Source organism: Pelodiscus sinensis, chromosome 1, assembly GCF_052426305.1.
Source record: "Pelodiscus sinensis isolate ZL-2025 chromosome 1, ASM5242630v1, whole genome shotgun sequence".
NCBI lineage: Eukaryota > Metazoa > Chordata > Testudines > Trionychidae > Pelodiscus > Pelodiscus sinensis.
The window spans coordinates 153,466,722-153,488,398 of NC_143052.1; the positions used below are offsets into that span (position 1 = coordinate 153,466,722).

Sequence of the window (21,677 nt, forward strand, 5' to 3'; positions counted from 1 at the left end):
GTAAAATGGGGCTTACTCAACAGGTTTTATATTGTTGTTTTTTAAACTCTGGTGCCTTTAGGTAGTCTAGAGAAGATACATATTGATTTGAACAGTCGCATGTCCTGCCAAACTTTTATCTGCAGTTGCTGAGACACTATAATAGCTACATGCTTTTTAGTTCATTTTTTATTAACTTCCACCATACTTCTCAAATCATCATAGGGCAGAGATGAAACTTGGAAAACTGGCACTGGCAGGCTTTAAACCAGATATTTAGTTGTTAGTTGTACTTGATTCCTTTAAATTGCCTTGCTCAATGTACCAGCTCCTTATGTCTCCAAGTCACGCTTCTTTGCTGACAACTTCTTGTTCCAGTTAGCTCTATTGCCTTTGTGATGTAGCTGCGCAAGCTGTTGTGATGGGTTTCCTCTACCCCTTTCCGGGGTACCTGATGTACTGAGATTCCAGTGAGCCCACCATTCCACCAGCCTGGGCTTCTTCACTCTGTCCTGCTGTGCGCACACAGAGATAGACACACTTAGCTGGAAAATGACACCAACACTGAAATCAATACTCTAAGCTAAAGAATTGCCCAGGCATTCATGCACACACCCTCTGGAGTGCTGCACAGAAATCTATTGGTTAATTGAATAGTCAAATAACGTCATGAATTCTTATCAGTTACATGACTATTCTATAGTCCCTGGGTGCAGGGCCGGCAGCCAGTGTGCTCTGGCCCCACTACCAAGAAGCCTCTGCCACTCCACTGCCTCTGTTTTTGAGGCAGCAGCGTGGGGTGCCAGGTGGGAGCTGGTCCATGACGGGAGCCAGTTTAAAATCCAGCTACCTTTGCTGATACAATGGCAGCAGCCCCTGTTTGGAGTGGAGGGGAGGGGAAAGCTGAGCTCCTAGAGCAAGAACTGAGCCAGGCTACCTGTCCACCTGGCTTCTAAAACACTTTAAATGCAGAGCTGTACCAGAGGTGGGTCTTGGACCTGGTGCGAGCCAGGACTGAGCCGGGCTGCTGACCAGCCTGCTAAAACATTTACCGCTGTGGGGAGAGCAGGAAATGGATGTAATCTATAGCATTAACCAATAAGCTTTTGCTTATCAGTCAATTAATTGATTGACTACACTATTACATCCCTAATTCACCCCCTCTCTTAATAATGGAGGAAGATATCCATAACATTTTGCCCCTCCTTCCCAGTTATGAACTACAAAAGGTAGATTTTTAAGTGGTCATAGGGGATAGCAAACAGATCACTGATCAAATAAACATAGAACTAAGCTTAATACACTAAATAAATTGGCTACAAATTGTAATTTCCCATCCAAAACATTTGAAACATGTTGCAGAATTTCTTGAGGACAAACTGCTCTTGTTTGTGGCTTAAAATTCAGGTCAAGTGCTATTTCCAACCTTGGTCTAATCTTTCGCCTCTTCCCTTTTTGTCTGTTTTCCTGATTCTTCATTCAAGCAAAAATGAGCCAAGATAAATTGATTCTCGAGCCTTACATAAGATGTACAATCCTCCTTTTCCCACTTTGACCCCTCGCACCCCTTCTTAATGGAAAAACACTGTAAGCCCAAAATGGGAGTTCAGTACCAGATGACATGATTACCTGAATTTGCAGCATCACAGGAAATTTCTCAGGAAGATAGTGAAATTAGCATCTTCATAGTCATATTATTCTCCCTAATGGCCCATCCAGGCTGGTTGTGTTCTGTATGGTGGGTGTTCCCCAGGTGGCTACAGTTGTAATTGTATCTTAACTTTTGATACAAAAGAGATACATGCATACAAATAGGATAATCATATTGGAAAGATTATATGATTTACCAAATACCATCTCACATGACCTGTCTTGCCTAAAATTGATCTTTGTTACACATTCATATTGGAATAATACTTCTATGAAGAATATAGGGTGGAGCCACACAGCTGGCTTCAGTTCTACCTTGGGAACCAATAGGCTCATGAGCTACACTCTGATAGCAGAGTGTCTGTCTTGGTGTTGATATAGGATTAGATGTGTTTTCGGAGCAGAATTCACGACATGGACAGTTAGAAAAAACATCCTTTGACTTTAAGCCTAAGCAAAGCTGATCTGGAAACAAATACAGAATCTCATAACTTTCAGGAGATTTTTAATACACAAAAACCTTTAAATGCCTGACAATGTAGTATCTGATAATGTGAGTATTAGTTTTCTTATTTATGATGTTTGGATTCATAGGAATAAATGGAAAATACTCATTTGTAAATACTTTCCAAGGCAGATGAATTGCATAGCACGTCTCTTAAACCCCAGTCTCTTTAAAGCATTGGTCTCACTTGCTTTCAATTTAACTTAAAAGGAGAATATAAAACTACCAGAACATCCAGACTCCTGTGAGGATGATGAAGATGGTGAAGGAGAAGCAGCTGACATGGAAGGTATTTTCCTTTAAGTTGGATACGATGCACTTTATATCAGCCATATAATCAGTGCAGCACACACTTTGGGAAAGCACTATTGCTTGTTCCTATGTAATGCCTATTAACAGGCCCGTGTTGGACCTGATTCTCTTCTTGTGCTGAATTTACACCACGACAACTCCATTAACTTCACTGGAATGCATAAGTGTTAGTGACTGGAAAATCAGACCAATAGGTAGCAGACTAGACAGGTCTGGCATGGCAGCTCATTGTGACTGTTGAGTACACAAACTTCAGTTTCTGAAACCCACCCTGTGAGAGATGCTGACTTCCTAGAAGCTTCCATAATGAATGTCCAGTGGAGCTGCATAGTAGCCGATCTGTCAGATTTACAGTATTAGAGTCTAGTTATAGTTGAATGGCACAGGAAAATTAGGAAGTCTACTTGTATAAAGCATGTATGCAAGTTGATTGCAGATTTTAAGGAGGCACTCTTGGTGGCAAATATTTAGGCTTCTGATTACTAATTACAAACTTGGCATGTACTAGTATATGTTCTTTTCTTTCAGAATATGAAGAGAGTGGTCTATTGGAGACAGATGATGTGAGTAAACTGTTTTCAACCTCCTCTATCATGGCTAATGTGCTTTTCTCCTTTCTTAATGCATTTGCTAGGAAACTTTAAAAAGCACTGTTCCTTATTGTAAATTAATATTGTACTCTGTCAGTTACCATGGTGTTCAGACGCTGTTTTAAGTATGGGGCAAAGGTGAATAAATATTTGTTTTACTGTTGTTGACTTTATTCTTTATCTTAAATCTTGACCCTCAGGCAACTCTTGACACACGAAAAATAGCAGAAGCTAGCAAACCTAAAGCTGACGTTGGAGGAGAAGATGCCATCCTGCAGACCAGAACTTATGACCTCTATATCACTTATGACAAATACTACCAGACTCCAAGGCTGTGGTTATTTGGATATGATGAGGTATAGCTGTAGCTCGTCTCTCCCCCTCATTCTCTCTCCCCCTCCAATCCCAGGCTCTTCTCCTTGGGGCTCCCTGCCTTGCCGCTGACCCCCCTAACATCCCCAGCATGGCTCTCAACTCAGCTGCCCGCCTGCTGCCCCAGGATGTCCCAGAGTTTCCGGTGGGAACCACTTGGTCACTGTCAGCCCTGCTGCCACATGGTGTTCCCCAGGGTTCCTGGCTGGGGCCACCCAGCCACTGCTAGCCCTGCTGCTGCTGGGGTTCCCCAGCCAGAGCACTCGGTCACCCGCCCCGCTTGTACGACTGACCTCACTGCTGCTAGGGATTCTGGCTGCCCTCCTCTGCCAGCCCCATTTCAGCCAGGAAGTTCCCCAGCAAAGGCTGCCTGGTCACTCCAGCTCCCCTGCCACCGGGGGTTTTCTGAGATGCCTGGCCAAGGCGGGGACTCCCCAGATGCCTCCCGGTCCCACCAGGGCTCCTCAACCCCTACATTGCTCCCACCTCCTACGAGGCTCTGGTACAGCAACATCCGTGGCCCTACCAGACCACAGATGTTGCTGGACCAGAGAGTCCCAGATTTGGGAGGTTCAGCTGGATTTGGGAGGTTCAGTAAGAGCAATTTGTTGGTACTTGATTACATGTTTAAGAGAAGAAGTGAGGAGATCAATATAAAGCCAAGGTTCAGCCAAGATTTACTGGGCCTGTGAGAAGAAGTAAAAGCAAGCTCACCACACTTTGGCTACGTCTACACTGGCCCCTTTTTCGAAAGGGGCATGCTAATTTTAAACTTCGGAATAGGGAAATCCGCGGGGGATTTAAATAAAGATGTCCGCCGCTTTTTTCCAGCTTGGGGAAAAGCCGGAAAAAAGCGTCTAGACTGGCCCGATCCTCCGGAATAAAGCCCTATTCCGGAGGATCTCTTATTCCTACTTAATAAGAGAATACTTGAAGTAGGAATAAGAGATCCTCCGGAATAGGGCTTTATTCCGGAGGATCGGGCCAGTCTAGACGCTTTTTTCCGGCTTTTCCCCAAGCCGGAAAAAAGCGGCGGACATCTTTATTTAAATCCCACGGGGGATATTTAAATCCCCCGTGGATTTCCCTATTCCGAAGTTTAAAATTAGCATGCCCCTTTCGAAAAAGGGGCCAGTGTAGACGTAGCCTTTGTGTGGTTGTGTAATTAGATCTTGGTACCCAGTTGTGGGGATGCACATGCAATAAAAGATTCTTTTTCTCTGAGCTGTTCACTCTTCAGCATAAACAAGAATGAAAACCAATAAGCCTGCTATCAGTAAAGCAAGAAAGAGTAAACCAGTATTTACAGGTAGCAGGACAGTTGAATAGGAAAGCATTCTTCCTCTTAAGGCTATGGAATCTTGTAAGTTTGTCTAGTAATCCTAAGTCTCAAGTCTAGAAATATCTAGATTCCTGGAACCACAAGGTCAGCTCCCAGCTTCCCCAGTGTACTATCAATAAAGTACAGTGCAGTATTACATCTGCTCTGAGTGGATCCTATGGATCCTGTAGCATTTTTCATAAGAGTAAAGGTTTGCCTTGTCATTAAGATCCTCTTTGTCCCTATGGTGGCTTGCCACTTTGGTGCTATATATCTAGTTTATAAAGTGCTTTGGGGTCCTTTTGGCAGAGAGTGCCTATATGCCTGTAAAATTATACTTTAGTGCTATTAAACTTTGAGTAGGAGCAATGATTCCATCTGTGTGATACTTTGTTACATATTTCTTTTCAGCAACGGCAGCCTTTAACAGTGGACCACATGTATGAAGATATTAGTCAAGATCATGTCAAGAAAACAGTAACAATTGAAAATCATCCCCATCTTCCTCCACCGCCCATGTGTTCAGTTCATCCATGCAGGTATCTTCATAACATGTGCATAAGCTGGATTCAGTAAAGAAATGCTGAAAGACTGAAAAGGTTATTCTGTTTAATTAAAATTGCCTTTTCTCCATCTATTGTTGATCTATCTATCATAAATTCCCATTTCCTGGACACTTTTCTGTAGCTGTCTGTTTGCATGGGCTGTTAACTTTTGCACTGAGAAGAAAAGTCACAATTGATTAAGAAGCCATCTCTGAACTCAGTGCTAGACATGCATTAAGAGAATTGGTTAGGTTTTTCCTTTGTGCCTCTGTTTTGTATTAGTGTCTCAAAACTGTATTGTCTGAGTCTTTTCTTTAAAAAGTCACAACATTCTGGATCAGGCTACTCTAGTTTTGATCTTTTTTTCTGCAAAAACATTTGTATTCAATTCTACCATGGCTTTTTAGGAAGGTTAATTGTTTACCAAAAACCTCTTGTATTTTGAAAGCTACTATAGGTTGTTTTTGTGTATCTAGTCAAAAAAGGTCTGTCATACGTGCACTTTCACATCAATTCCAGAAGGTGGCAGACAGCTATGCTTAGACTCTTACATGTGAAGAAACTAGATTTTTGCCTGTATTCATAGAATGATAGAATATTAGAACTGGAAGAAACCTCGAGGGTTTGTCCATTTCAGTCTGCTGCCCACTGGCAGGACCAAGCACCATCTAGATCAGGGATGGGCAATAATTTTTGAAGGGGAGCCACTTCACAAATTTGTGAAGTGGTTGTGGGCCATCCTGAAAGGGACGGGGCCTTGGGCAGAAGGGTCAGGGCCAGGAGACTTCATCATCTGCAGATCTTGATTGGCTTGGGGGTGGGGGAGCACATGAAGTCTAAGCCTCCCCCTCCTCCCAGCCCCTGGGCATGCAGCACCTAGAGAGATCTGCCAGTTGTTTTGAACAGCTGGACGTTCCCCTGGTGCCACATGTAGCTGGTGGGGGTAGGAGACTTTACGCACTCACCCATCCCCAGGACTCGATTGGACTTGGGCTGGGGGAGTGGCAGGGGGGCCGCAGGCCAGGAACCCTTTCAATTGCTGCTATTTAAAAGGCTCCTGGCTCTAGCTCCAGGAGCTACAAGCTCTTTAAATAGCAATTTAAAGGTTTGCACCTGCTAGGAGGCTGCTACCATGTTCCCTGGCAGCTGTCTGGAAAGAGCGAGCCCTTTAAATTGCAGGAATTGAAAGGGCCCATGCCTCCCTGGTGGCTCCCAGGCAACATGTTAGCAGCGGAGCTGGGATCTGCGAGCCCTTTCAACTTGCTTCTATTTAAAGCAATTGAAAGGGCTCATGCCTTCCGGTCAGCTCCGAGGCAACACATTAGCAGTGGAGCCAGAAGCTGGCCGGATCCAAGTGCTAGAGCAAGAGAGCATCTTGCCCAGCCCTGAGCTAGATCATCTTGACAGGTGTCTGTCTAACCTGTTCTTAAAAATCTCCAATGATGGATATTCCACAACCTCCCTCGGCAATTTATTCCAGTGTTTAACTACCCTGACAGGGAGTTTTCCCTAATGTCCAGCCTTAACCTCCCTTGCTGCAGTGTAAGCCCATTGCTGCTTTTTCTATCGTCAAAGGTTAAGGAGAATAATTTTTCTCCTTCCTCTTTGTATACTTGAAAGCTGCTATCCTGTCCCCACTGTCATTTCTTTTCCAGACTAAATAAGCCCAGTTTTTTCATCTTCCCTCACAGGTCATGTTTTCTAGACCTTTAATTATTTTTCTTTTCTGGACCTTCTCCAATTTCTGCACATCTTTCCTGAAATGTAGTGCCTGGATGTAGACACAATATCCCTGTTGAGGCCTTAACTGCAGAGAGGGAAAGAATAACTCTTGTGTCTTGCTTACAACACTCCTGTTAATGCATCCCAGAATGATGTTTGCTTTTTTTGCAACAGTGCAACACTGACTCATACTTAGTTTGTGCTCCTCTATGACCCCTAGATCCTTTTCTACAGTACTCCTTCGTAGCCAATCACTTCCCATTTTGTATGTGTATGACTGGGTGCGGTCACAGAAGACCCCTTGGGCCTCCTTCCCAGTATGCTGAAACAGTCACTGACACTTTCCTCCTTGCTGTCTGGGGCTTCTCACTACCCTGTCCTGCTGGACCAAATCTCCTGGTCTTCCCCAGCCAAAGCACAGAGCTGAGATCACTACCTCCCCTCCACCCTCATCAAAGAGCAGTGCAGACACTGAATCCTTTCAGGTCTGAGGAGAATGCAGTTTCAGGCACAACATCCAGGAAACCAACCCCCCAAATGTGATCAGAACCCCAAATAAACCATTCAGGCACACCCCCTTTAACAATGAAAAGAGGATGTTCACATTGTTCCCCCAGGTAACAATTATTTACATTGGGCCTGATAGTAAATAAAAGTAATTTTATTAAGTACAAACAGTGGGGATTTAAGTTGTTGCAAGTGAGAATAGAGCAAAGTAAATAACAGATGTAAAATAAAAGAAAACGCATAGCTAGTTCTAACACACTAGAGCAGGGGTTCCCAACCTGGAGTACGCGTACCCCCAGGGGGTACAAGAAGCTTGTCAAGAGGGTATGGGGAATATTTGGTAAATAACTAGATTATCCTAATTGAAATATTCCAAAAGTAGTAGTGTTAGTGAAAAAAGTTGTGGATTCTAGAGTCCAGAATTTATTTCCTTTCATATTGAATAGGGCGTATGGGAAGGTTTATTAAAAGCCAAGGGAGTACAGGGACTGAAAAAGGTTGAGAACCCCTGCACTAGAGCTTATTTTAAGTTTACCCTAAAACTATTCTGATTTAGGCTAAAACCCCAAACTAGGGAAGATCCTTTTTTCCCTGGAGTCTCTGCATCCTTTTGGATGTTTCATGCCATCCAAAGACAAAGAGCCTGAAAACTTTGCATCCTGCATTCTTTTGGGCAGGAATTCTTTGTTTCTACATTCCACCTTCCATGGAAAATTACCTGGTTAGACCCTACCAGTTAGGGTAGTCAGATGTCTTCCTAAGACCAACCACTGCTTAGACTTAAAGGACAAAAGTGGCTGTTTTCAATATCTACTCTAGGTGACTACCTGTAATGTCTGAGCATTGAAAGCACTCTTGATGGCTTTCATTTGCACATTTAAAGCCATAAGCCATTTCCCATCCCATATCTCTAACTTTACGTACAAGAGTGGTGCATACACCAAAACCAGAGAAAAACAGATCTCGCAGATTGACATGAAAAATTGATAGGTTACATGAGGTATTTTGTTCTAAGCATCTTCGAGTTGTGCATATTTGTGAAATTGTCTTATGGGCACAAAGCATGGTGGGTAGGGGGGGTTCTGTCATAATGTATGAAACTGATTGATTGTTCCTTTCTAAGTGGAACTTATTGAACTCCATCCGCAGACCATTTCTCCAATTTCTCCAGATCCTTTTGAATTATGACCCTGTCCTCCAAAGCACTTGCAACCCCTCTGTTTGGTATCATCTGCAAACTATTCTCTATGCCAGTGGTAGGCAAAAGGGCCTCCACAGGCCAAATCCAGCCCACCTAGTGAATTGATCCGGCCCTTGGAGGCCCTGCTACTCCCCCACCCCCAGGCCAATTAGAGCCTGGAGCTGGTGGGGAAGCACACGACGTTTCCTCCGCCCTGCCAGGAGCACACGGTGCTTAGAAGCACCATGCAATCCTGGCAGGGCGGGAGGAGACTTCGCATTCTCCTGCCACCAAGTCCTTATTGGCCTGGAGGTAGAGGGTGGGGTGCATGAAGTCTCCTCCCACTGCCAGGGGCATGGGCACCTAGGGGGAATCTTGGGGGTCAGCAAAGACTTCAAGTGCTCCCCCACCTCCAGAGCAATCGGGGTCTGTGGGTGTGGAAGCAGGGAAATATCCTGGCCCTGCCCTTTCCGGAGCAGCCCAGGGCCACTTCAAAAATTTCTGAAGTGGCCCCTGACAAAAAATTGTTGCCCACCTCTGTTCATCTGAATATCTTGCTTCCTTGGCCTTCCTTCCCCCTACCAACATGAGTCTGCTCTCAGGATGGCAAACAAGGTAACTTCTTCTCCAGCTGAGTTTTACTCACCTGGGTTCTAGAGCCCTCTCATAGATGGTTAAGGGGAGTAGGGATGATAATCTCATTGGAGAACACTGTCAGTAGATGCTGTCACAAACCTCTTGACCTCCACTCCCTTCCCCACCCCAGTGGAGCAAAATGTCAGCACTATTGAGCCTATGCTCAAGAAAGAGTTTTTTTATGTTGATAGTTTCTTAAATTGCTGCTCTTCCCGTTTTGGGGTATGGTGTGTTGGACAAGGAAAGCTGAGATTGTAGAGAGATCGTTCCAATATTAGCCAGTGCTTCAAGCTTCCCTGCATCCTGTCATTCTGGCTTCAGGCCAGAGTGTGATACAGATAATATAGGTCTTGTTAGTATATGTTCTGGCTGTGGACATGAGGTAGATAACTTGCTGGTTCTAGTAAAATTGACTACTTGCTTTTGATAGTACTAAGGCAGCTACAGACTCTAAGAGGCATATACAGGTTTTAATTAAATAGATGCTCTCTCAAAGAGCCAGAAAAGTTGGATCTGGGCAGTTGTGGCTTGTTTGGTAAGTAGCTCTTTACCATCTCATCTGGCTATGTACCTATGTTAAAGGAGCCCTGGTGAGAGAGGAAGCTGACTTGGGCTTCAGAACCATCAGAGGATCAAGCTGAATTGTAAATGGTAGATTCTGTGTAACTTGAAGTCTTTAAACCATATTTTGAGGATTTCCGTAATTCTACCAGAGGTGTGGGGTGGATGAGGGTCTGTGGCCTGCAATGTGAAGGTCAGAATAGATGATCAGAGTGGTCTATTCTGGCCTTGTGGTCTAGGAATTAGATGGTATGGAACTGTTTGGGGAGGGCATGGGCAGGAGCTGTGGGGTTGAAGGTGTCTACTCTATTAAATAGGAATTACCCACTTGACTTTTGGTGTTAAAAAGTCTTGTTGGACTCCAAGCTACCCCTAGATATTTCATGTAGAAAGAGAAGTAGTCAAGAGTGCTGCTTTAATCTTTGCTTCACAGAGAAGTTCCAGTCTTTCCTCTCTTTTCTCTGTTGCTTTCTTACCCCACGCCATAAATTGTGCAATGTGGAATATGCAGAGCTACATTTGACGACAACTGGGAAAGTACCTGTTGTCTCAAAACGCTATAGCCGCCTGTTCACTTAGTAGTTTCTTCCGTGGAATGTATTCACATTATTCTGTTTCGAAGGCAGAACTGAAAAAGGGATGCCATGACAAACTGCATGCCTACCGTTTGTTGAGACTTAACATGTTTTGTTCAAAGTTGTTACGCAAGTTGTGTTTTGGCAACCACATGATGGGTAAAAGCAATTTGATGACTACAACTAACAGCAAGTCAGTAAATTGGCACTCATTTAATCAGTCTGTCCATAATAAATGCTGATCCACACATTTGTAGAAGTAGAAACTGGGCAATAAACAGTGACTGATCAGGGAAAGTGAGACTCTGTAGCCTGTGGGTTTTAGGGTTTGCATCTGGGATGTGGGAGACCCAGGTTCAAGTCCTATGGTCACATAATTGTTTACCTACAAAAAGTAGAGTAGCTTCAATAGGAGAAATTGAGCCTCTTACCAGTGCATCCTTTGTTCCAGGGGCTAGGATACTCTCCTATGCTGTGGGAGACCTAAATTCTAATTCCTTCTCGAGGTGGAGAATTGAACCTGGTATCTCTTAGCCTAATGAGTTTTAAGGAATTGGGGGCATTACCAGCTCTGTCCATGACTTAGACTTGCTTTCCTGTGCCCACAATCAAAATTTAAAGTCCTCAAGTCAGGTCAAAATGAAATGTGACTTTCACCTCTTTGAAACATTGATATTTGTTTGCTCAAAACTCTTTGGTGAACTTGACATCATTTCACACATACTTTGACCTGAAATACATTTTTTAGTGACTAAAGAATTCACCAAAAAAGTGGTTGATATACTGTCAACTGAAGGACTCACTCCTATTCATTTCAGTGTCTATGATGTACTTCGAAAGTTTAGCAGATTTACTTTATAGTTTGCATTACAAGTGTGTTGTGGAATTAGAGAAGGGAGATCATCTAGTGTATCCAAATTTAGTGCTTTCTGAAATGGCTGGGTGTTGGTCAGTTTGCAGATTGTGGAAGCTGCAGCTAGAGATAATGCAAGTCTTCCTACTAGTTATCATTTACTTCCTTATGTTTGAGCAACTACAGAAGTCATCTTCATAACCAGGTTCCACAATATATATTTGATTATGGGGTATCCTTAAATTTTACCTGTTGGATTATTAAAACTTTCTTTCCTATTGTTGAAATTTTGTCATGGTAAAAGCCCAACAGAGAATCCCTTTTGTTGGTCCTGACCGACCTGTTTCATTCCATCCTGGAAAGCATATTTTCTTTTGACCTAACTTTTTTTTTTTTTTAAATGGCCACAACCTGCACAATTCACATGGTGTAACTAAACCCCCAAGCCAACGTTTTCAAACTTAAGTGACTAACTTAAGTACTCAACACATGTTCAAGGCACTGAAGTCTGAAAGATTTTCCCTGGAAGTTCTTTTGGCCTCTGTAGGAAGCAGGATCCTTGGAATCAGGAGAACAAATTATCAGCAAGAAAATTATCAGCAAGGAAGCATATTTTTATGGCTGTTGCACTTATTGAAGCCTGTGAGATTAAAGAAGTTCAATGTATGGCTGTCACCAAATCATCTTTGGTAGGAATAGCAATGTTTGACATTATCCGGATGAAAGTTTAGTCCTATTGTAACTAATTGACTACTAGTTAATTTAAGCCAACTAACATGATTGTGGCATGTGTAGATCATCATTTGCAAACTTTTATTCTAGAATACAAATGTTTTAGTCTAGCTTGGGTTACAGGGCATATCAAATGTCTGTAGTGAAACAAGCATTGGTGGACTATCTACACAGCTCAAATTAATTGGCAAACATTTAATTCTAGCTACAGAACTCTAGACTAAACAAAGCCTTCAAGGTCATGCTAGGTAGCAGAATTCTTCAGATCGCAGTTTCCACATGGCTGCCTCACTTTCCTTTGCATTCTTTTGAAGTTCATACCGTGTAGTATGGATATAGGATAATGTTTAGCAAAAATACAATTTCCCATCTGTTCCTTAAATCTCTCCTGTGAGTCAAGGTAACCATCCTTTATCATACTTCCCAAAGCATCTCCCAAGATGACGACTTTAAAACTGTGATTGACTGAGCCTGGCATGTCTGGCTTCGTCTTATAAAGACTGTAGTACTGCTATCTCTTCCTTATCTGCTTTTAAGGGCGAAGGCTTGTGGTTCATACTGAAATTTTATTTTTGCTTCCCTTTAAGTGCACAAATAAGATTCTCCAGCTCCTGGCCTCATGCTGCTGTGGGCTGCCAGAGTTCTCTGTTCCTGGGCTGCCATGGATGTTCGGGATTCTCCAGCTCTATGTTGCTATGTTTCCCTGGTCCCACACTGCTCTGGGTGACCAAATTTCCCTGGCTCCGGGCTGTCAGGATTCTCCAGCCCCAAGCTGCCTTGGGTGGCTGGGCTTCTTTGGCCCCCATCCCTGTGCTGCCATGGGCTGCTGGGATTCTCCGGCCCAGCATTTTTGTGGGGCTCTGGCCCTTCTGTCCCCAGCGACGCTGCTGTCACTCCTACCATTAGACTTCTGGGTTCTCTGGTCCAGGAGCATTCATACCAGGTTTTCAGAGGTTCAACCTGTAATAAGCTGGTTTCTATGGAATTGCACATGATTGAAATCTGTCCTAGGCCTTGCACTCTGAGAAACACAATGGCAGTGTTTTATGGCTAGAACATGTAATGAAAAATAGCCGTGATAATGTTCTAGTTCTTCCACCAAGCAGTAGCATTGCTCTGCTGTCTCGAGGTGAAGAATTCAGCGGCCACAATGAATTTCTTTACTATCTGAACTGGAATGAAACCGACTAAGCGTGACTGAACTCACAGGGGAGAAATCAGAGGCTAGCAACTTGCCTGCTCCTGAAAAATATATATATAAAGCTTCTGCTGTGCTAAATTTTGTCAATGCATCCTGCAGTAATATTGCAGTAGGACTAATAAAAATATTAATGGATTATGACTGCTCAGCAAGTGCATGGGAAGACAGAGAAATATAGTCCCCTAATATTGCCCAACAGCACTTTTTCTCTGACTCATTCCATTTCACAATATCCGTTTTAATAATGTGGCAACCACGCTTTTGCATCTCAGAACTATACTAGCAAGGTGGCTAGAATTTGAGCTAATAAACTTGTGACTGAATACAAATAGCCATCTGCGTAAGCATTTATATTGTGTCATCTGAACCCTTTCACAAAATTCTGTAAACTTCCCTAAATAGTGATCAGTGTGAGATGACTATTTTAAAAAATCCTGTTAATTTCTTCATGGTCTTCCCTTGGTTTGTCGTCTTATCCTCAGGATTTTTCAAAAATTAATGTTAGACTACAAAAGCATAAAATAAAGCAGCAAAGTGAAACAACTCCTTTGTCATTCTTGCTGCCTCCTTCTTTCCCGAGCAGCTAGCCACCTCTGTCCTCTCTCCTCACTCTATGCCCCTTTTCACTGCTGTGCCCTGCCCTGCCATATCTACAAAATGTTATATTAGAAACTTGTCAGACAGTCGTTTTAATTTTAAGACTCTACATGGGTTGTGAAAAGTTGTGATGCATTGGCAGTATACATAGCTACTTATATGACTTCTCCAGATATGCGTAATGAACCATGTCAAAACATGGTGACTTAAAATGCTAAACACTTTACAAGAGAAACATTTCCAGTTTTTAGAATGCCAATAACTGAGACATATGGATCCATGTTTGAGATGCTTCAGGTGATAGCAGAAGCAGAGAACAATTACTGACAGATTATATAACTTGGCTTGTATGACAGATGGTGTGTGTGAAATTTAGAATTGCCAGTGGCCAAAATATTTCTTAGTATTTTGAGCATCAGATCTGGAAGCTCAAGTTTGGATCCAGGCAGGGATGATCAAGCCTTTCCTGTCTCTAGGAGGAATAAATTCAAAGCAAACTGTATAGCGCTTAAAACCGGTGGTGTCCAACACGCTAGCCACTAACCACATGAAGTTATTTGTCCGGTTGAGATGGCTAGTTTGCTGGGTTGATTTAGTTGGGATTGGTCCTACCTTGGGCAGGGGGCTGGACTTGATGACCTCCTGAGGTCTCTTCCTGCTCTGTGATTCTATGAAACTATTAACAAGGATAACGTTCTTCAGGGCATATTCTGATATGGACTAAGTATGTCCTATTTCTTTAGAACCAAACAGCTATTAGTTTGTAATGACTTTTAATTATGATTTGGAGCTGGTTTTAGACAAAATTCCTATCCAAATGCCACTTTCTGTGACCATCCAGTCATATTTTTAAGGCTATTAATCTGCACAAGTAATCTAATTTTATTGATTTATGGAAAACAGAGCTGTCTTGTTGTGATATTTCTAAGATTCCCAATTTACTTTCAGGCATGCCGAAGTGATGAAGAAAATAATTGAAACAGTTGCAGAAGGTGGGGGAGAACTTGGAGTTCATATGTATCCTTTCCATGGAATATCGGGAGACCTCTAAAGAGTATGCTGTCTAATAAAGTTATAATCCATCCTCTGTTCATTACTACAATGTTGTTTTGCAGTAATTTATGAGGCTTAATGCTCCTGAAGTAATTTTAGATTAGCAATTTTTTCTTATGCATAGGAATTGAGAAGTAGCAAGCATGTGGTATCTCCCTCAGCAAAGTGTGTAAATGATGTCATGCTAGTTCATAAAGCAAATACAACTGACCAACAGTGAAAATAATTCATGTATTCTTACTTGTTAACTTCACTTTTCTGTTAGTTGCATTTGTACAAATAGTATTTTCTCTGATCTCTGTGAGACGAGGGATCTTAATTGATTTTTGTAATAGCAGTTGGTACAATAATTACACACAATATAATAGTACCGTTTCAGACAGAAATGCCACTTTCAAAGTGCCAGTGTCCATTGAAATGAATCCGTTCCTTTGGCTTTCCTGTTCTAAGGGAAGACAACTGTGGTGCTAGTGGAAACTGAATCAGAAGCAGCTTTTGTAGCAACTAGCTTTAGGCCTGGAATAAACAAAGTTGTACCAGGATAGGATGCTGCTAATTAAGTGAATAGTGTGGGATTTTAACCCTTCACATTGCTCTGATGGTCATTCTGCTACTATTCAAGATGGACACAAACTCTAAAATAAACTTAAAAAACAATAAATGGTCTGGTAGCACTTTATAGACTAACAAAACATGTAGATAGTACCATGACGTTTCGTGGGCACAGCCCACTTCTTCAGATGGCCGGAGCTTACAAACTATAGTGTTTGTTTTATACCAACTGGGTATAGAAGGGACAGACTGTGTAGTTTGATGTATGTCTAAAGCAAGTTAAATTGGGTAACCTGAAGACACATTGTGGATACGTCTAGAATACATGCCTCTGGCAACAGAGGCATGTAGATTAGACTACCCGGCATAGGAAAATGAAGCGGCGATTTAAATAATAGCCGCTTCACTTAAATTTACATGGCTGCCGCGCTGAGCCGATCAGCTATTTGTCGGCTCAGCGCGGTAGTCTGGACGCGTGGGGGTCGACATCAAAGGCATTTGTCGACCTCCCATGTATGCCTCCTGGGATGAGGCATACCTAGGAGGTCGACAAATGCCTTTGATGTCGACCCCCCGCGCGTCCAGACTACCGCGCTGAGCCGACAAACAGCTGATTGGCTCAGCGCGGCAGCCATGTAAATTTAAGTGAAGCGGCGATTATTTAAATCGCCGCTTCATTTTTCTATGCCGGGTAGTCTAATCTACATGCCTCTGTCAGCAGAGGCATGTAGTCTAGATGCACCCTCAGTGGACATACATTGTATATCATGTAAAACTAGATTAGTGTGATCAGGGTAAAGTTTTTTTTTTTTTTTTTTAAATCTGATGAATTTCTTGAACTGGAAATAATACCTGATCAAATTGTAACAGTTTTGAGAAATGTCATTCTTCACTATATTAATATATTGTTTTCTTAACCCCTTTAGACTTTCTAAGCTGTACTTTTCTTACTGTAATGAAATGGTAGTAAGATTCAGGTCACTTATAAAAGGCATAATTCAACCTAATTTTCTTGGATATAAAGTAAACATTTAATTATTATATTATTCTGTGTTTACCTTAACTAGAGACTCAGGTACCTTCTTATTTTCTTGAAATTTGTACAAGCAGTCATTCCAACAATAGAATATGACTACACAAGACACTTTACAATGTAATTAGAAATCACAAATGTCAATGCTAATTACTGGTTGATTTTTAAAAAAAAGTGTAACTTGTTTGTTCAGCATTGTACTCCATTTCTGTAACTCAACTTTTATCAAGTTAATGCATCAAAATAAAAAGTTCCACTACCAGCCTTACTTTTTAATAAATACCTGTGTTAAAATAAACCACTTTTCATTCCTGTACTTGCAGGATAGGTTTTTATATTCACATATTATTAATCTAGTTAGTCCTTAAGCACCTTTTTACTGACAGCTAGTAGCTCTTTCATATCAAAGGTTAAAACTTTGCTTTCCAGTATAAGCCTAAACTTGTTTCTTTTGGCTTCCATAATAAAATACTTCTTATTTTTCAAGTAACTTCCAGTTCAAATGTTTTTGTATAATCCATGACTATCTCAGAACTACTTGATGAAACTTGTGATTTGCTCAGGTGCCTTTCTGAAACAATGCTGGCGAAAGTGATCATGTCTGCAGGCAAAAATAGTTAGTCCTAGAAACAGCAAAGATGGCTTATGCGAAATGTTGTTAAAGTATAGTGGTGAAATGGTGGAAAGGAAGCCTATTTGGGAGATCTACACTGCCATTCCTAACAGTGAATTATTTGAGCCTCCAGATTGAAGGTACCAAGAACACAATGATTTTAAGCATTCATTTAAAGAAGCTTTTTCTATTCTAATATTTCAAAATGCAAACTGACTTTTAATATTTTCTGTCCACAAATAGTTTGGGTTAGTAGTACTGCCCACCAGTAGTCCTTAGACTTCCACCGCTCATTGTAAGTGAATTTGCTCTGCCTGTGTGTTCTTTTTCTGTTGTTTCCATGGATTCAAATACTTAAGTTTCATTCATAACTGCTCATGAGAAGTGGTGGTCAAAGTCGCAGCTGGGCCCTACAACTGTTGAATTTACCCATGAGTAAACAATGTCATGTGCTTGAAAGATCTTATGAGAGACGGTTGATTAAAGATAACGGATCCAGATTAAATGCTAGGTGAAAACATTAACCGAGCCAGACAACAGAATTTTCACAAGTATACAGGAACAACATGCAGTTCGATGCTAGCAGAAAAGGAAAAATGCAGAAGTTAGTCAATGATTTCCATCAATGCAATTATTTTGTTGCTTCTTTGTAAAAGACCAAGGGTACGTCTAGACTACATGCCTCTGGCGACAGAGGCATGTAGATTAGGCTACCCGACAGAGTAAAATGAAGCGGCGATTTAAATAATCGCCGCTTCATTTAAATTTACATGGCTGCCGCGTTGAGCCGACAAACAGCTGATCAGCTGTTTGTCGGCTCAGCGCGATAGTCTGGACGCTCCCCTGCCGACATCAAAGGGAGTTGTCAACAACCCAGGTATGCCTCATCCCAGTAGGCATACCTGGGTTGTCGACAACTCCCTTTGATGTCGGCAGGGGAGCGTCCAGACTATCGCGCTGAGCCGACAAACAGCTGATCAGCTGTTTGTCGGCTCAAAGCGGCAGCCATGTAAATTTAAATGAAGCGGCGATTATTTAAATCGCCGCTTCATTTTACTCTGTCGGGTAGCCTAATCTACATGCCTCTGTCGCCAGAGGCATGTAGTCTAGACGTACCCTAAGATTCATCATGATCCATGTATGGAGGAAAGGGGAAATGGAGCTACCGCCATCAGCAGATCCCAACACACCAGTTGTAGCTTTCCTCATCCCTCTGAGAATCCTGTCTCCAGAACTCCTGCATACTCTAGCCTTCCCTCTTGCCTCTATGTCATAGAAGCTTAAGTACAGATATTCCCCTTGTCTGGTTCATCTTGAAGCTCCCATGACTGACTTGCCTTTCCCAAGTCATCTATTTCCTGCATCATAGAATGTCTTGATTCACTCTCATGCCAGTTTTGCCTCCCTGCATGTGTGTTAAAATTCCCTGGGTGCTGCTGTGGGTTATAATAGCACCTGCATTAGCCCTTCACCCCCAAGTCATGCCCATCTATTAAGCACTGTAAATGGTCCACAGAGAGCTAGAGCTGTGAGGAAAACCAGTGGTGAAATCCTGACTGCATTGAAGTCAGAGTTGTCCCTAGGAAATAGGGAATGAGGTAGGGAAGCTGTCTTGCAGAAGTTGAAATGCTTAAAACCACGTAGCGCTCCTATGTTGGATGACCCAATAGTATTGAATGTATGTCAACCATTTCAAAAGTGCAAATGGGGAGGACTCTCTCTCACATGCCTATGTACAAGGATTCCCAGATGAAGACCTTCATTGGCCACAGGCAAAGGTAAGTGTATCTGTTTAACTTAAAAATAAATTTGTATTTATATTGAAATAAAAACTTAGAAGTGAGGAGATACAATTGTGTTTATTATTGAAAAAATCAAACAGGTATAAGTGTGGAAATACAGGGGTGAAGTTAGAGAGTTGCTTTAACTTTGCCCATATAATGCTACTTTGATTAAGCTCTTAAAAAAAAAAAAATCTGGCTACTACTTTGTCCACAATAAGCAACTTAATCTAATGACTGTAGAAATTAGAATGCTTTGCATTCCGTAATACAGCATTAGAGGGTCCATAGGAAAAGATATCTCATTAGACCAATAACATACTAAAGGCAGTCATTCTCTTCTGAACCCAGACACATTCTGTCTGCCAACAATTATGTATGTAAAATTCCACACTTAAAGGCTACATCTACACTGCAAAGTTTTTGCACAAAAACAGCTGTTTTTGTGCAAAAACTTGCAAAGTGTCCACACTACAAGCCCATTCTTGCTCAAGAAGTAGTAGTACAATAAAGCATCTGATTAGAGGGCTTTTTGCACAAGAATTATTCCTCTCCCCACAAGGAATAAGCCTTTTTGTGCAAGTGTTCTTGTGCAAAAAGGCGTGTGGATGGGCAACAGGGGTTTCTTGCACAAGAAACCTCTATGGCTAAAGTGGCCATCAGAGCTTTCTTGCACAAGAGAGCGTCCACACTGCCATGGATGCTCTTGCACACGAACTTTTGTGCAAGAACTCTTGTACAAAAAGTTCTTGCACAAGAAGTTTGCAGCGTAGACATAGCCAAACAGTATCTATGAATACAAGTCTCTTGGATTCAGCTTATGAAATTGAATCAAAAAGAGAATTAATTTTGGTCATAAAAAACTATTATACTTAGTATGTATGCAACTTGGTTTCAGATAAAATTAGGGCACTTTTTTTTAATAGTCCGCCCATAATTTATCTAAGTTGCATAGGGCAAATTGCCTTAATTGTAAGCTGATTCAGGTGTTTCTTGCCTTGGATGATTTTGACATGAATGTTAATCAATGCACCTCTTTGTTTTTTCACCATAACTACTACCTTTTCCCTTATAGATATAGGACACATAGCTGAGTCTGCTTATAGGTTAGCCTTGCATACATGTGTGAGGCTGCTCACTCAGAAATCCACAGCTGTGCTGTTCCATCAGTTCTTATCAAGAATTATACAGATTTTGAGCATATAAAAGCATTTGGGCCTAATTCTGTACTGCACTGTATTTTGTGGATCCCTTTATACAATGGCCGAATGAGTGTGAAATGCTACAATTCTAATTTGTTTGCACTTTGCAGGCATTTACCCTGGTGCAAAAGGATTAGATTGGAAAAGAGGAGATAAGGGGTGGTCTCCTAGCAGTCTTCAAATACTTGAAAGGCTGCCATAAAAAATGGAGAAAAGTTATTCTCCTTTGTCTCTTGTGCTGCCCTCTGTGGTAATGGGTTCAACATACGGTATAGCAAAAATATTTTAAAACTGAGGAAAAATTTCCTCATAGAAAGAACAGGACAATGGTACAGACTGCCTCAGGAAGTTGTGGAAGCTTCTTTCCTAGAAGATTTCACAAAGAGGCTGGATAATCATCTGTCTCAGCTGGTTTAGCTACAAATGCTGCTTTGGAAGAGGTTAGACTAGATCCATGCTTCTCAAACTGTGGGGTGGGACCTCTACTGATATAGTGACCCCATTTTAACTGGTGTTGCCGGGCCTGGTGTTGACTAGCTGAGATAAGGAGTTCAGGCCCAAGCCCAAACCTCACTGCCTGAGGCTCACTGTCTGGGACTAAAACCTTCATCCTTCAGTGGCTGGTCACAAACCCTTGGGCTTCAGCTTTGTCCTCAATTCTTGGGCTTTGGCTTCCTCCCTCCTCCCCCACCTGCACTTCATCTGTACTTAATCTCCTCTCTTGGAGTTGTCGAGCAATGTTTGATGTCAGACGGGGGTTGTAGTGCAATTAAATTTGAGAACTCCCTGGACTAGATGACCTTTGTGGTCTCTTCTAAGCCTATTATTAGGGCCCCAGCGAATTCAGTCTACTACAGTCAATTTCATGGTCATAGGATTTTTTAAAAGTGCAAATTTAATGATTTCAGCTATTTAAATCTGAAATTTCCCAGTGTTGTAAGTGTACAGTTCCTCAACCCCATAATTGTAGGGGGCGTACAGTTTTGCTACTCTTTCTTTTGCACTGCTGCTGGTAGCAACACTACCTTCAGAGCTGGGTGGCTGGAGAATGGTGGCTACTGATTGGAAGCCACCATTTCCAGCTGCTCTATAGTAAGGATGGCATGGTGTGGTATTGCCAGCTGTACTACAGCGCTGGGCCCTCAGTCAGCAGTCACCACTCTCCAAGCCACCCACTTCTGAAGGCAGAAGCGCATAAGTCAAAGGTGGTAAGATGTATATGACATGTTATGGGATTGTCACCCTTACTCTGCACTGCTGCTGGTGAGGTGCTGCCTACAGTGTCTGACCAATATCTCTGCCTGTCTCCGGCAGCCACTCTGAAGGCAGAGCAGAAGTAAGCATGGCAATACCGTGACCCCTTAGAATAACCTTGTACTTCTCTTCCCTCTACCACACACACACACACACACACACACACTCTCCCTTTTAGGTCAGGACCTGCAATATGAGAAATGCTGGTCTTCCCCGTGAAATCTGTATAGTAAAGGATAAAAACACACAAGACCAGATGTCATGGTTCATGACATGTTTGTCATGGTTGTGAATTTGGTAGGGCCGTATCTAGGATTCATGGGGCAGGGCAATGGAGAAAGTGCCTGTGAG

General features: G+C 42.2%; 1 protein-coding gene across 2 annotated transcripts in view; it reads left to right on the forward strand.

Annotated features, from left to right (window-relative positions):
• The window catches only part of ATG3 (autophagy related 3), a 33,067-nt gene extending 16,293 nt beyond the window's left edge, over positions 1-16,774 (forward strand). For both annotated transcript variants that reach the window (XM_075906881.2, XM_075906889.2), the window contains 6 exons: positions 2,345-2,423; positions 2,975-3,009; positions 3,237-3,392; positions 5,141-5,268; positions 14,787-14,855; positions 16,519-16,774. In XM_075906881.2, the coding sequence (XP_075762996.2) occupies positions 2,345-2,423; positions 2,975-3,009; positions 3,237-3,392; positions 5,141-5,268; positions 14,787-14,855; positions 16,519-16,600 (549 nt within the window). In that variant the 3' untranslated portion in view covers positions 16,601-16,774. The remainder of the gene's footprint in view (positions 1-2,344; positions 2,424-2,974; positions 3,010-3,236; positions 3,393-5,140; positions 5,269-14,786; positions 14,856-16,518) is intronic.
• Positions 16,775-21,677: the final 4,903 nt, after the last annotated feature.